Source organism: Onychomys torridus, chromosome 23 (assembly GCF_903995425.1).
Source record: "Onychomys torridus chromosome 23, mOncTor1.1, whole genome shotgun sequence".
Lineage (NCBI taxonomy): Eukaryota > Metazoa > Chordata > Mammalia > Rodentia > Cricetidae > Onychomys > Onychomys torridus.
This window is the reverse complement of record NC_050465.1, coordinates 31,401,063-31,417,564: the sequence shown is the minus strand read 5'-3', so window position 1 is coordinate 31,417,564 and position 16,502 is coordinate 31,401,063. Positions and strand designations below refer to the sequence as shown.

Here is a 16,502-nt window from a genome sequence, read left to right as displayed (position 1 = left end):
TGGTAATAAAGCCATGAGGCAAAAAGTAAATTAATAGAAATGGGTTAGTTTAAGTTATTAGAGTAGTCAGGAACAAGCCCAAGCTATTGGCCAATATTTCATAACTAATAATAAGTCTCCGTGTCATTTTTTATGAGTTGTCAGCCCAAAGGAAAATCCGTCTATACCTGTCCACTGATGTGACAACCAAACATTCCCCTGCAAATTGTTCAGCATCCTCTGTGGGATTGGAGGATGGATTTTTATGAGTACCAGGGATGACAGAGTCATGTTCAGTCAGAAAAATCAGTGAAATGTTAGTTCGAAGGGGAAGAAGGAGAAGCGCTTAAAGCGGCATGGCGTGGGTGTGGGACTGGGTTGGCGCTAGGGCTGAGGCAGGCGCCCGTCCCTCTTGCTTCGGTGGATCATGCCTAGGTGGTACTGGCGCCTGAGGTGATGCCATTTCCAATTACAACGCAGGGATCACAACAAACGCAGCCCCAACAGAGGCACCGTGGCATAACCTCTCCTATCAGCTTAGCGGCCCCCAAGGAGACTGACTGCCTACTCACACAGAAACTCATCGAGACTCTGGAGCCCTTTGGGGCTTTCGAAGAGGAACTGCAGCGCAGGATTTTAATTTTGGGAAAATTAAATAATTTGGTCAAAGAATGGATATGAGAAATCAGTGAAAGCAAGAATCTTCCACAATCTGAAGTTGAAAATGTTGGAGGAAAAATTTTTACATTTGGATCTTATAGGAGTAGATAGGAAAGGTGTTGATATTGATGCATTGTGTGTTGCACCAAAACATGTTGACCAGAGTGACTTTTTCACCCCATTCTATGATAAATTGAAATTACAAGAAGTAGAAGACTTAAGAGCTGTTGAAGAGGCATTTGTACCAGTTATCAAACTCTGTTTTGATGGAGTAGAGATTGATACTTTGTTTGCAAGATAAGCACTGTAGACTATTCCAGAAGATTTGGACCTAGAAGATGACAGTCTGCTTAAAAACCTAGATATAAGATGCATAAGAATCCTTAATGGTTGCAGGGTAACCAATGAGATTTTACATCTACTACCAAACATTGACAACTTCAGGTTAACTCTGAGAGCCATCAAACTGTGGGCCAAATGGCACAACATTTATTCCAATATATTAGGTTTCCTTGGTGGTGTTTCCTGGGCTATACTAGTAGCAAGAACTTGCCAGCTTTATCCAAATGCAATAGAATCAACTCTTGTACATAAATTTTTCTTGGTATTTTCTAAGTGGAAATGGCCAAATCCAGTGCTATTGAAACAGCCTGAAGAATGTAATCTTAATTTGCCTGTGTGGGACCCAAGGGTAAACCCCAGTGATAGGTACCATCTTATGCCTATAATTACACCAGCATACCCACAGCAGAACTCCACGTACAATGTGTCCATTTCAACACGGATGGTCATGGTTGAGGAGTTTAAACAAGGTCTTGCTATCACAGATGAAATTTTGCTGAGTAAGGCAGAGTAGTCCAAACTTTTTGAAGCTCCAAACTTCTTTCAAGCATTATATTGTAATTCTAGCAAGTGTGCCCACAGAAAAGCAGCATCTGGAATGGGTGGGCTTGGTGGAACCAAAAATCTGCATCCTGGTTGGAGGCTTGGAGAAGAATGAGTTTATTACACTGGCACATGTGAACCCCCAGTCATTTCCAGCCCCCAAAGAAAAACCTGACAAGGAAGAATTTCACACAATGTGGATGATTGGGTTAGTGTTTAAAAAACTGAAAACTCTGAAAGTCTCAGTGCCAACCTCACCTATGATATTCAGTCTTTCACAGATACAAGCAATAAACAGCAAGATGTTTGAGCTGGATATGAAGATTGCAGCAATGCATGTGTAAAGAAAGTAACTCCACCAACTGCTGCCTAGTCATGTGCTTCAGAAAAAGAAAAAAGCATTCAACAGAGGAGTCAAGTGAATAGCTCTGAATGACAGCAGCCTTGACTTGTCTATGGACAGTGGTAACAACATGTCTGTGCCTTCACTAGTGCTATGAAGACCAGTCCGTTGAACAGTTCTGGCAGCTCTCAGGGCAGAAACAGTCCAGCTCCAGCTGTGACTGCAGCATCTGTGACCAGCATCCAGGCTTCTGAGGTTTCTTTGTCACAAGCAAATTCCAGTGAAAGCTCAGGGGGTCCATCGAGCGAAAGCATTCCTCAAACTGCCACACAGCCAGCCATTTCTCCACCACCAAAGCCTATGGTCTCCAGAGTTGTCTCCTCAACATGTCTGGTAAACCATCGCCTAGACCTTCAGGACATGTAGCAACAAAAAGGACCTAATTCTATAGCAGGAGTCAAGAGAACGCCCTCATCCCAGAAAGAAGAAAATCCTAAGGAAACCAAAACCAAAGAGGATGAAACAAGGAAAGATGCCAACTGTCTTGATTTGAGTGGACACGATAAGACAGAAACAAAGGAACAAGTTCATATGGAGACAAGTACGATTCAATCAGAAACTGTTCCAGCCTTGGCTTCTCCATTGGCCTCTCAGAAAACATCCAGTACAGACCTTTCTGATATCCCTGCTCTCCCTGCAAATCCTATTCCTGTTATCAAGAATTCAATAAAACTGAGACTGAATCAGTGAAACCACCTCAGGGTCCATCAACAGTATCTGACAACTCAACCTGTTGTCTTCAGATGCTAAAAAACAAAAAACAAAAAACAAACAAACAAACAAAAAAAGGAGAATGGAAGGTACAAGACTAGACATGACTGACAGTGGATTTAGGTTTTTGGTGACCTCCCTTACTTGGGCTCATCAGCACTTGATCAGAAGTCCAGGTTAGTATGTGAAGCCAGGAGTACTATTATTATTGTGTTAGCAACAGTTGCATTAACTATTTCAGAAAAATTACTGCCTTTAAGAAGGAAAAAAACAAAACAAAACAAAAACCTCAAGCTATATTTGTATCCATATTTGACATCCAGATTGGGTTTATGTGTGATGCATTGTTTGGAAAAATTGCAATACAAACTGGCATAAGAATTCCAGATTCTGATGATGCACTTTTATGTATTTTTTATTAGAAAGTAGAACTAATTTTAGATTTTTCAGCTTAATGGGTTTTCAACTTTTTTCCAAAAGAATTTTCTTTACAATTAGTCTTTAAATTGGATACCTTGTGCTGTTGTGTACTGCTCTGCCTCAGAGGACAAGAGGACACCTAGCTCCATCCTTAAGAGGCAGCTATGACCCTTAGGGTAAATTGTCAATGTTAGGGTATACTTTGGACACAGAAAGAAGAATTAGGAGATACTTGGTTTTGATGGGGTTATGATTAAGAAATATATATTCCTTTTATTTATAGAGTTGTTTTTTAGTGTATCCAAATCTGCAGTCAGCCAACAGTGTGGTCCTTGAGCTTTGTGAAGCTCTCCGTTCTTTTGCCTTCAGTCTATTATCTTCAGAACAACAGAAGCTCTTCCTCTTCCCCCTTCTTGCCAACTCTTTTTTCCCTTTTGCTTGTATGCACAAGGTAAGGCTTACTACACAGAAACTAGAATGCTCGTATTTTCCTAAGCCATGACGTGAACCAGTGACCTGTGGCTCCATGGCACGGAGCACTAACTTCGGTCCCGTGGCTGGCACCTGAGAGTGACTGAGAGCCGTCCCTGCGAAGCATCTCCCAGGGACTGCTGCCCTTTGATCTGTAAGAGGATTTTTGTGCACTCCACAGAACTCTGTCTTAGACAAATTGGTTTTCAATTTTAAAAGTGGGCAAAAAGGCATTTTTTCCAGATTTTTAAACTATTTTTTATTTTTAACAAGCTTATCAAAATTTGTCAGTGAATTTTACATACAGAAATATTTAAAAATCATTACTAGCAAGCACCTGACATTTAGTCGGCTCTCCACTTTTGAAATTTTTTGTTCTATCAAAAAATTAGAAACCTCCTTTGAAGACAATAATTTCTCATAATTAAGTAGCAGAATTCTCGTCCATCTTTATGATGTCTGAGGGATGCCAGATTTTGATAAACTTACTTTTTCTTAATCTGGATAAAGCAAACCTGTAGCCACAAATCTTTGTGTGAGCATAGTTTTTGGACCTCTATTTCGCTGCATTCTATCACAATTCATGCATTTTCATGTTCAACTGCAGTTACTTAAAACTCTTCCTGTCCTGAATCAATTTCTGAAGTGGAGTAAAGGCTTTCCCTAAGATATGCAGTAATGAAGGCTTTCTTTGTAGCACTTACATTGTTTATAGACAGTATTTCTACTCTCCACCCTTGCTCTGCACTCTCCTTCCCTTCCTCCTCCCACCTGAGTAAAGAAGATGATCTGCTAACATGTGACATGTAACGGTGTCCGTGTGTGTAGTTTCAGAGTTAGCGTGACATCACCAGGCACAGATTTAGTCTTGTCATTTTGTTTACACATTGGGGAAAAATTCAGTTTAATAAACGTTCCATGTAACTGCATCCAAGTTTTGCCAGGCTGGAGACGTGGATCTCTTCTGTGTAGTGACTTTTTAATTCTAGTTTTCCTAACCTGGAGATCAGACTGTTGCTTTCGCATAATGTAAGTAGTGTCTCATGATGGAGTTTGCTTTGTTTTATAGTATCTGTACTCCTTGTATTTTATAAGAGCTATTTTGTAAACAGATGATGTATTTCTCCATTGAAAACACAATAAAAACAAAACAAAACAAAACAAAAATCAGTGAAAATCAGACATTTGTCAACCCTGTCTACACCTGTCACCCTCAGAGTCTTCTGACTCCAGATCTGGTCCACTTTCTATTTTGTTGGGCTTCCCAAGAACAGCCCTTCTGAGCAGTGCTTGTTAGAAAGTTCTTTCCTATTGAGCCCAAACCCAACTCTGTGACCTTACCTCATCAGTGCACCCTGAATAGTCCTAATCCTTCATGGGATGGCACTTGAAACCACAGGTGTCCCTCTTATCTCTCTGAGACCCCATGGACCCCTGGCACACCAAGATTCAAGCTCAAAAACAGCAACTGCATCTGCCAGGAGGTCAGTGGATGATTCTTGATCTGAGAATTCAAACCTCTGGGCTTCTTTTCAAGACTCTGAGCAGAGTTGCCAGGGATTTTAAAGCTTCTAGAGATTTCTGACATAGTTTCCTTTGGTCTTGTGTTTAGGATCAAGATCCAGGAAACAGTTGTAATTTACTTCTTAAAACAGCTACAGTGGCTTTAGAAAAAAAAAAATGTTTCAAACAAACCATGAGATAACAGATGTGCTTCCATTCAGACCCTTTTTCTACAGCTAAAAAGAAAAAGAAAAAACTAAACAAACCCCTACTCTTTCTATGTAGTTTCAAAAGCTTATACAAAAAAGTATAGATGATAATATGAAGCAAAATGCTTGCTAGCATTATTAAGAATATTTAATTTTCCTCATTCTCTGTTGAAGTTTGTAGAATGACTATGTTTTATTATATGCACTGCAGTCAGTTTTAAAATTTATAAACTAGGAAAGTGCTCTACTGCTGAGCAACAGCTCTAACCCTTTATTTTTATTTTGAAATAAATGCCCTTAATTGCTCAGGTTGGCCTCTGACTTTTGGTCCCCTTTCCTTTAACTAGATTACAGGTGTGTGATACCATGTAATCTATTTTCCAAAGTTTCTTATATATTTTAAAGCAAATTGTGATGATCATGTTGATATTGTTTTCATAGAGATGAAGAAAACTGGTAGAAATAAGTGTAAGAAACAATGGTGCAGTCAGAGAACTGGACTCACTGGGAGGAAGAGAACATTCGACTGATAGAGATAGGAAAACATAGCACTCTGACCCTCAAATCATGAGAAAGAAGATCCAGCATACATGGGACCCCAGCAATCCAGTGAAGGATCTCAAGTCCAGAGAATGTAACAAAGTACAACATCGATTTTGGTGGCAGAGTAGTGAGTACAGAGGTTGGATAGAAAAGAAAGCATTGGTTTTTCTACGCACCCAAGTTAAATCACTGTTTACTTTGGATAATTCATTAAGTCCCATCTGCTTTCAGCTTTACTTTTCATGACATGGATTCTATTTTAAGAGTTACTGAGCTTCCCCTCTGAGCAGGAATTTCCTCTCCACTCCATAGATTTTTCCAGGAGGAGTCTGTCTAAAGTTCTATTCCCTCTGTCCTCACCCCAAACACCTTGCATACGGGTTTAAACCTTTAACCGTTATCCCTTCTTTTGGGCAGATGTTCTTTCTTCCTGGAAAACACTTTCCTTTCTTCTGGGCAGTGGCTCCTGTTGTTCTTGGCTGCTAGGCTCAGCATCTTGGGCAGCCCTGCAGCAGAAGTGGCTCTTTAACCACAAGGAATGTTTGCAGAACTGTGTAAAACCCCAACCCCAAAGCTACACTTCTTTATTTGTAATTAAATTTATTTTAGGTTAGCTACAAAGTACTGAGTTTCATTATGGAATTTTCCTACATATGTGCTGCACTTTGCTCCCATTCATTCCCTCCTCCACTGACCTCCCATTTCTTTCTAGAACTGCAACAGAAGTCTCCATTTCACCCTGCCCTCAGCAATAGGACACCACAGAGCTAGTCTCTGTTTAGACATTATCGATCTTTGGGGGACATTCCATTTCATGTTGCAAGGGTTCTATGTGTGCTGGATGGGGCTGGAAGGGGGGGGTGTCTAGCAATGTGTTTGTGAGTATTCTAGGTAATGATACCATAAATAACTTGAACTCCCACTGGCTGGCTTTTGGTCATAAAGAGCTCACCATTTCAAGTACAGTCCTATATAAAAAACACTGAAGACTGGAGGCCACACAAACTGAGATCTCTCCTACATAAGGTAAAGGCATGTTTAAACCGATAGTTTGAAAAGGTTTTGAGGGTTTTGAAGGTACTAACCAGAGATTTCTTTAAGAAAGTTAAAATTCTTTAATAATATATACTAATATATGTCAAATTAATATCAGACTCTAAGTAAATAATAGTAGTTGTGCAAGCTTGTTTTGTTTTTTTAATTCATAGCTGTCTTTGGGGAAAATGAATTTTTCATATCACCAACAGTGATGGGAGGGGTCTCTTAATTTCGGAAGAACTGTCACCAGGTACTTATCTGAAACATGTTCTCCCTCTCCTGCATGTGAAAGAAAGAAGTGTCTTAGATTACTTGTGTGGCATTCCATGGTGGCAGACAGGCACTTTGTTACAGGGGCATACTGTATTCTTATTCCATAGCCCTGGAGGTGGTTACACAGTGTGTCCACTCCATAGCCCTGGGAGTAGCAACACTGAATGTCCACTCTATCACCCTGTAGGTGGTAATAGCAGTGGGAACTGCATGTGTGAGGGGCGTTGCTGGATTATGGCTCTCAGTCCTTCAACCCCATGTGGTAGATGTCACAATTAACTGCATTTTCAAAGTGCTTGTGCACAACAGGGCCAACATTCTAATATTGGCTTCTCACTACACCAAAGACCCTTTTGAACTGCACAATAAGCAGCCTGCTACTTTCTAAAGGTGAAACCATTAACTTCCTGAAGTCATTGCAAAGCTGAAAAATTCAAAACAAAGATAGTAAGTGTCTGCAAGGGGAAAGATACTCCTGTGAGGCACAAGGGTGGAACAGTCTTGGCTAGCTTGTTAAACTTGAGGATTGAGGTAATTACTTGATGACTTGGCACTAGAGTTGATGAAAACGCCACATTACACCCACCCACTGCAATCTAGTTTCTTAGACACTCCTTTTACTAGAGATGCCAAGGACATGCTGCCACATCACATCCCTGTGATCTCATTTGTTTGACATCCTTTTGCATAGAGACCCCAGGGTCATACAACCTCTTCAGATGTAGAGTTATAAATGCTGTATGGCTGGAACACCTCTGGGATTCACTGCTCGCTCACCAGCTAGAGTGAATGTAAGCAAGATCAGTAGTGGTACCTGGTCACCACCTTCCATAGCTGAAACAGCAGGATGGGGCAGCTCTTGGGCATGACAATAAACTCAGGATAGTAAATGCAAATAACGAAAACCACAAAAGCAAAAGCTTGTTAGCTTTTAGATTACAGTGTGGACTTAACATACACTAAGCACTGGGTATCATTTTAGGAAAGCCACAGGGAACTAGGCAGCCTCCTGGACACAGTGTGGACTGCAGCTGGATGTCCATTCATACTTCTGGCCCTGTCACTGACCGACTTCACCTTTATCATGGATTCTCTCCCCTAATCACCACCTTAACTGGACTGAACACTGGCTTGATGCATGTGAGCTAACTGTTCTACCACTCAGCTACATCTCAAACTCTTTTTATTTTGAGGCAGAACCTCTCTCTGTTACCAAGATTAGCCTTGAACTTGTGATCCTTTTGCCTCAGCCTCCTAGGTAGGTGGGATAGCTATGGGAGTATTGTGATTTTGAAGCTACTGAATGGATAAACACTGCTAGTGCTGGTTCTGTTTCTATTTTATCCCACTAACCTCCAAATGGCAGTGTCTGCTCTGTCACTCAGCAAACATCAAGTGCCCTGGATCCTCCAGGTCCAACAGGCCTGTGGCTTTTGTGCCTATCAGTGCAACAACAATTCTCTTGTTGCAAATCAGTCTTCCTGTGTGTGAGTGAGGGAATTGAAGAGATGCGAAAAGGGGAATCAGATCAGTCTCTTAGCTTGAGTGCTGTGTTCCAACACAGCCTCAGAGTCTGTTTCAAGCTGGGTTTCTTATCCATAGTTCTATTAACCCACAGTCCACGAGTGTCCCCAATGGTACCCAATATTGGACAGGCTTTCTTTACTGAAATTCTGTTCCAAAAGTTATTTGAAATAATTAAAACTCCAGAACTTAGTAATGAGCTGCATAGCACTAGGTCATGACAGGGAACAGCAGCATTTGCTCCCAGGTCCATCTGCTCTGGTTTGCATTTCTTCTTGAACATAGGGGGCCTCATGTCATTCCATAAGACCAGTTCCTTGGATGGCTGCCCTATCACTCCAAGGAACCAAGCTGAAAAGTGGAGGTTCTTTTTGACTCAGCAGATGATAAGGTGATAAGCAGTGCTTTCTGGAACCCTGCAAGGCTGAGTCTGAAGTATTTTTTCCCTCTCCTCAGGTTCTGGCTATGGATCAGTGTCTCAACACAGCACAGCAGCCCCTGTGTCCAGGGACTCCACAGGAGGATGGCTTCTCAGGACACTCAGTAGGTAAGCCCTTACAGCATTCTCCAGCCACAAGAATTTATATCCCTTCTAAAGCCTAGGTTTTAAAACTATAATAGAGAGTAGCAGAGAAATATCTTCATATAAATGATTACCATCTATTTTTCATTGTTAACTTACCACTTCCACAACGTTTTATTATTTGTACAGGTCTGAGAGTATTTTATGTTTGAAACAAGAACTTTAAAAACATCAAAAGAAAATTTAGATGTTTTTGCTTTTTGCTCAGATGCATTTTTGGCAAATTTCTTCTATAGTGGATTCTTGTCAGGGGTATTTTCTCCTTAGAGCCATGTGGAAGTTTAGAAATACACCTGGGCATGGATTCAGAAGCAAATAAGAATAGACAATCAAGGATGTCCTGAGAACCATTTAAAACAACAACTTAAAGTGGTAAAAATCCCTCCGCTAAAGAGGGTGTTATTTTTTATAGTTTTCATAAAATATAACTGTCTCTAAAAATATGTTTACTATAACTACAATAAATAAAAATAATCAAAGTTTAATACAGATATTTTTCTTTTTATAGAACTTCAAGTGGTCTTATGTAAAACTATTTATATGCTCATAACCATCTTAACTTCCAGATCTGATGCCTTCTATGGCCTCTGCAGATACTGTACCATACCCTGTACCCACATGGTACATAGATATACCTGCACACACGAAGGCAAAATAACCATATATATGAAATAATGAAATTTAAAAACTACTTTAGTCTTACTTTTAAATTTTAAATAAAATTTAAAACTACTTTACACATCTCACTGTGACCCATGCTTTCCATGTTACTTCCATAACCTCTGTTGTTGGAACACACACCACCCATGGTGTGTGTTTTTATACATGATTGTTGTCAAGCCCTGTGATTCCCTGACTCTTCCTCTCTGTAGGGACTGGGAGTGCAACATTCCCCATTGTGTTCCTGGCCTTCTATTTGTCTGAACCAGATTCAGCACCAGCTCAAGGCCCTGGGGTAGGAGTCTAGGACCTTATCAATCATTCACAAAGATGGGGCTTATTTGTCAGATCACTGTGAGGGCTGTAGGTTTGCCCCTTGCAGCTCTACAGTAGAGAGGATGACCCCAGGACTGAGCTGGCTCTTAGTGAGCAGGTCCTGACAGCTCAGTTGAAGCTCAGCTTTTTTTTCATTGCATTCATTTCTCTTTTGAGTGGTGGACATCAGAACTGTCTGCTTGTTAAAAACTCTTGAGATCAGAGGAACCAAAGGCTTCCCCTGGGTTAATTTATAAACAACTCAATCACCCTCACTGTGGTCAGTACCTGTCCCCAATATATCCCACACTGACACCATCATAAAATAGAGTAAACTTAGAGGAAATAAAATGAAAACACATATAGACACATAGCCTATAAGCCCTAGTTTATTTTTTAAATTCTATGCAACAATCACTGTCAAGTGACTGTAGGTCCTGGCCTGAAGGAAGCTGTCACTGAGTAGGGCTTTTTCCAAACTCATCTCCTTTCTCTTCCACCTTGAGTGGCTGCTCTGACAGACATCAAATGTTCGCTGATTGTTTTCCCATCGATTTCTTAGAGCCCAGATTCTATTCCTGTCAAAACCTAGTCATTTCCTAGGACACAAAGACAAGGGCCACATGTCCCTTTTGCTCCAAGACAGAATCCCCATTGTTGGTTCCACTTTAGTCTTTGGCTAACAGTGACTAGTAGGTTGTGAGCTCAGCATCCTTATCCTCTTTCCTTTTGCCTCACTGCTTTTCTTAAACTCTGGAAAACCTGCAAAGGTTTATGACTGCATGATACCAGCCCCCATCAGGTGCCCTCTTCCTCATTTTATATGACATCTGAGAACTGCTATCATGGCTCATGGTGTTAAAGGAGTATTTAAGGCAGCTGTAATTTAATATCTGGAGTTCAGCCAACAGCCTCCCCAGGCTTGGAGAACTGGTTCAACTGTGGGTAGCCTAGGCTTTTTAAGGGGTAGTTGTGGATTTAAGAGAACGTGTTACTGCCAACATATGGGAATATTACCTCACCCCAAGAGCTAAAAATAGGCAGATGTGTATTTATATAGCTCCTCCAAGTTCAGACAGCTCACTCAGGCCACTTTGCATATAACCGGATAACATTGCTTTCCTTTGGTGCAAAAGAGTGGGACAAGTGTTCTGTTCTCTCCTAAGGAAAGACCAGGGGCATTCTTTGTCATTTTGCCATATATAAAGTGTCACATGTGAATTCCCATCTCCATCACCCCCATGTAATTCAGTTTTGTGTTTTATCTAGTCATGGCTGTTGATGGTGGCCCTCCCATTAGAGAAAATTTCATCTTACTGAGGTCCATCTGATTTTTTTTTTTTTTTTTGCTTCACAGAGTCTGACAGGACTGAGTCATCTCTTCATAATATCCAGAAATTTGTTCCTACCGACTATGCCAGCTACACACAAGAGCATTATTGGTTTGCAGGCAAGAAGATCATCATCCAAGAATCCATTGAGAGCTATGGCACAGTGGTATGGCCAGGGGTGAGAACTGCTACATTTATTTGTGGTCAGGCTTTCTGGAGAAAAAAAATGTTCCATACATCTGTGTTGTTTCAGACAACTGGCCATGTACCTTCTCACCTCTGCTTTTCTGATTGATGAGTAACAGCTTGGTCTCCCAGGGCCTTGGGTTGTGTTTGGGCTCTGCAGACATAATAGCATTTCTTCCAGCAGCACTGGCTTTGAAGCAAAATCCTCTCCCTTTCCTGTATCTTCCTCCTCCTCTTGCTCTTTGCTGATCCTTTCTCTTTCTTCTCGTCATGACAGACAAGTGTGCCATCACTGAGGTACACACACCCCTAACCCTAAACAATATTTACTGAAATATTTTCAAGTGACATATAAGTAAACCACATTGGAAATGAGATGTAAAACTGATACAACTATTACATGAAAAAAAGTTAAGAATTTATAGTGTAGAATTTGCAATAGGCACCTTTGGTGTCTCCTCATTCTCAGCCATTCATTAACTTCTGACTTATTTCACAGAGTAAATGGCATTTACTTCAGAGAAAACATTCAGCAGTCATTTCTCTACCTCTCACTTTCCATGCTTGTGAGGATGGTACTGAAATAGACAAAAAGTCCATTATTTTCAGATGTGTGGTCATGGTCTTGCTGACATGGTTGCCAAGATTAATGAGCCACTACATCTAGGCCCACATTAGCTTTAGTTATTGATGCAACATTATTCCTATACCTCACAGCTGAGAATACAAAGGCTCAGTAAGGTTCATAGCCTTGGTAAACCTTAACCCTGGGGTGCTCTGGGTCTCAGTATTACCAGTCTTCCCAAAGATAGCCTGTCCAGAATTAAGGATCCACAGCAGAAATTTCAGACCTTTGGAGTTATATTGAAATTTTATTGAAATGTAGATTTTGATTGAAGACTGGCTAGGGGAAGAAGGTTATGACTGTATTTCTTAAAAACTGTCTTAATAACACATATGACATAGTGCAGGGACTCTGATCTGGGAAGCCATGATGGTGGCTCTGTGGAGCACTGAACAGTCACAAAGAGGGTCCCACAAGACTCTCCAGGTGGTCCTGAGGATTGGTGGTAAGTGGGAGGAGCCAGGGCTTCTGGTCTGGGGGCTCTTTTAGTATTTATACATGGGTATGAGTTCCTTCCAGCAAAAGTCTCTCCTCCAACCCTAAGTTTGACAATACCACACTTCCCTGTTCCTTTCCTATTACATTAGGCAAATAGGTAACTATAGTGATGGTAAAGTATTAGCAAAAGGCCTCAGTCTGTTGTGCACCAAACTGGCCTCTCTTGGGTTCTGTAAGTGGGACAATGGTATTTCCTGTGTGATTTATGGTGCAGCTGTCCATGAAAAGAGGTTACTTTTAGAGGTGTGTGTGTGTGTGTGTGTGTGTGTGTGTGTGTGTGTGTATAAAGTTTGGGGTTTGAAATGTCAAATGCAAATGACACTTTAGGTGACACTTATTGGAGGGCAGGGTGTCCTCAGAGGGAGGCTTCACTAGATTGTACAGAGAATTTTTTCTGGGGCACTCCGGATGAAGGTCCACACAAGAACTTCTTGCCAACCCAAACCCCCTTCCTTGCCTTGGTGCTGTCGGCCATCCACTACTTTCACCCGAGGGCCACCTGTATGTTCCTCAGCTGGCGTATCTCCCCTGCATGAGGAAGGCTGCACTGACTTCCCAGTGGCCTCTATTCTGCTCCGTTCCACTTGTATGTTCCTCAGCTGGCGTATCTCCCCTGCATGAGGAAGGCTGCACTGACTTCCCAGTGGCCTCTATTCTGCTCCGTTCCACCTGTATGTTCCTCAGCTGGCGTATCTCCCCTGCATGAGGAAGGCTGCACTGACTTCCCAGTGGCCTCTATTCTGCTCCGTTCCACTTGTATGCTTTGCTTATGCCACGTAAACCACAATATTTTGTAACCTGCCACCAGAGTACCTTGACAGCATAGATAACTGCTATCATCCTTGCAGATATCTGTTCAACAGGAACACAGGATGCCATGGGGTAAATAGGGTTACTGTGCTATTCACCTTATGTCCTGCAATGATGAAAGCAGATGTCCAGGAATTCTCTGGACAATCATTTCTGAATAGAAAGTAGAGTGTAAACTACAGAGCTCAACTGCTTCTCATCTCCATGTCCACACTGCAATCCTGGCCTAGTATATATGGGTTTATTAGTCTCTTGCATATACTTAGAGAGAGAGAGAGAGAGAGAGAGAGAGAGAGAGAGAGAGAGAGAGAGAGAGAGAGAGAGAGAGAGAGAGAGTCAGTCAGTCAGTCCTAGCTGTCCTGGGGCTCACTACATAGGCCAGGCTGGCCACATGGATCCTCCTGCCTCTGCCTCCTGAGTGCTGGGCATAAAGGTGTGCATCACCATACCCAGCTGATGCAAATAACACTTATTTTTGGTGAATCAATGAAGTATTATCTCACTTTAGAAATGTTTGGGGAAGTAGAAACAAAGAGAATAAACAATGAAAAGGACATTTGCTGTCATGCACAAAAACTAATTTGCTAACTCATATTGTAGTCCAGACTGGCATCATTAGGGTTGATCTAGACATGCAGACCAGACCTACAGAAGCTAAGAATCTGCATCTTTAACAAGCTATTCTGAACACTTTGAGAAGTACTATTCTGACAGTATTTATCAGCCAAGAGGAAAGGGAGGGATGGTGCCACTTGTCCAATGTAACAGTCTTAGTTAATCTGAATTTTGATGAAAGAACTGTGAGAAAGGTGTTCAAATTTGTAACTTACTTGAAGCACTTAGAGACTCAATATGACAAAGCTGGTAGGAATTGCTATTTTTCAGTGCACATTCCTCATTTATTCTAAGAGTGGAACTAATCTCCTTTTCCTTCTTTCCCCTTTGAGATCAGTCAGGTCGGACTCAGACAAGGAGACTAATCTGTTTCTCCAGCTCTATAGGTAGAATTATAATATTCATAGCAGAGATGAGTATGACATTAAATTTTTCTTTGTTTTGGATTGGGGAAAGAGACAGAATCACTGGGTAGCTTAGGCTGGCTCAAGTTCCTTAGTTCTGTGATTCCAGGTCTGAGCCTCAGCACCTGGCTATTTTGGTTCTTACAAAACACTTACAAGCAGAAAATATTTAGGGTTACACCTTAATGTTCAACTACAAGCTTACAGTGGTCTGCTCCTGGCGTCTAATGATCCAATTCCAAAATGGAAATTGTTGTTAATGTTTTTTAGGCTACAGCTTTGTGCCAATATTTGGAAGAGCATACAGAGGAATTAAATCTCCAAGATGCTAAAATACTTGAAATTGGTGCTGGACCAGGCCTTGTTTCCATTGTGTCCAGTCTTTTAGGTTTGTTTCTTCTTGTTTTCATTTAAAAAATATCTCCTGTGACAATACTGATTTCTTACTATTGACAGGGTATGCATAGCTTGGCCACAATTTCAATGAATCACTCCCAAATGTCACATGGCAGGAATCGCTAGCTATTCAGAGATAACAGTCTTGGAGGAGCTAATCAACTACTTTAATTCATTTAGTTTTTATGCAAGGAAGTTGAAAGTCCAAAGGTATGAAACTGAATCCCTTTGACATTCATGAGTGGGGATGGAGGTTCAAGTTGGGATGCTAGTGACATCTAATGTGGTGCACAAAGAACATAGGTCAGGACTACAGGAGGAAACTGTACAGCTTAAGTAACATCAGTTTGCTCAGCCTATACCAAGAAAGGCAGGGTTTAGAGATGCAGATGTTAATTGTCTTCTAGTGAAGGAATTGTGGCTGCTTACATGTCTCCATGAAGCATTACCATCTCTCTTTCTTTTAGGAGCTCAAGTCACGGCAACAGATCTGCCTGATGTACTAGGAAATCTTCAATACAATCTTTTAAAAAACACACTGGAATGCACAGCTCATCTACCTGAAGTGAAAGAACTGATATGGGGGGAGGACTTGGACCAGAAATTCCCTAAGTCAGACTTTTATTACGATTATGTCCTGGCCTCTGATGTGGTCTACCACCACTACTTTCTGGATAAGCTACTCGCTACCATGGTGTACCTTTCCCAGCCAGGCACTGTGGTGCTTTGGGCAAACAAATTCAGATTCAGCACTGATTATGACTTTTTAGATAAGTTCAAGCAAGTTTTTGATACCACTCTCGTGGCTGAACATTCAGAGTCATCAGTTAAACTTTTTAAAGGTATACTAAAATGGGACTAATATGTAAAGAGCCTTTCAAAGTATTGGTGTCTTGTGAGCTTTTAGAAGGTACACTGTACCATACTGGTATAGTTAGAATAAGTGTAACTCAATACCACAACTTTCCAGGATGATAGGATTACATGGTCATTCTAAGTATCTACAGAGAGCAACACAGAAACATGAAAGCTGACTTGCTAACTTCCCAAGAGTCTTAGTTAACTGCTTAACACGTCTTACATAAAGAATTTAATGAACAAGTGGGTTCCTCCTTGTTTCTGCTATAACTGCCTGGATTTTACATGTGCCAATATGCTTTTGCCATAATTATTGACACGGAACTTGACAAGGTTTTTGTAGCCCAGGGCAGCTTTGAAATAGATATGCACTTGCCTCAGCCTCCTGATTACAGGTATGTGCCACAGTGATTGGCATACTGTGATTAGGACATTAATATGGACTGTGGCAGGGGGAGGGTAACACTGACTAAGGGTGCAAAACATGGAAACTGCTGGAATGAGGAAACAGATGCTTAAGAACCTCTTTCGAGGTGTTAGATATATGGCTTGGCAGTTAAGAGCACGTGCTATGCAATCACGGGGACTGGACTGCAGATCTC

At 41.2% G+C, this 16,502-nt stretch overlaps 1 protein-coding gene and 1 pseudogene across 1 annotated transcript; both read left to right on the top strand.

Annotated features, from left to right (window-relative positions):
* The first annotated feature begins 435 nt into the window (after nt 1–435).
* Nucleotides 436–2,617, top strand: LOC118573265 (annotated as a pseudogene).
* A 6,467-nt stretch (nt 2,618–9,084) lies between these two features.
* Nucleotides 9,085–15,904, top strand: Mettl21c (methyltransferase like 21C). Its single transcript, XM_036172886.1, has 4 exons — nt 9,085–9,166; nt 11,535–11,686; nt 14,917–15,034; nt 15,510–15,904. Exons 1-4 carry the CDS (start codon nt 9,085–9,087, stop codon nt 15,902–15,904), a joined length of 747 nt encoding a protein of 248 aa, XP_036028779.1.
* Nucleotides 15,905–16,502: the final 598 nt, after the last annotated feature.

What these genes read in the sequence shown, in the direction of transcription:
- Mettl21c (XM_036172886.1), top strand. Translation starts at nt 9,085, where the DNA reads ATGGATCAGTGTCTCAACACAGCACAGCAGCCCCTGTGTCCAGGGACT. An exon ending in CTTCTCAGGACACTCAGTAG is followed by an intron (nt 9,167 to 11,534) that starts GTAAGCCCTTAC and finishes TTTGCTTCACAG; the next exon opens with AGTCTGACAGGACTGAGTCA. An exon ending in CATTGTGTCCAGTCTTTTAG is followed by an intron (nt 15,035 to 15,509) that starts GTTTGTTTCTTC and finishes TCTTTCTTTTAG; the next exon opens with GAGCTCAAGTCACGGCAACA.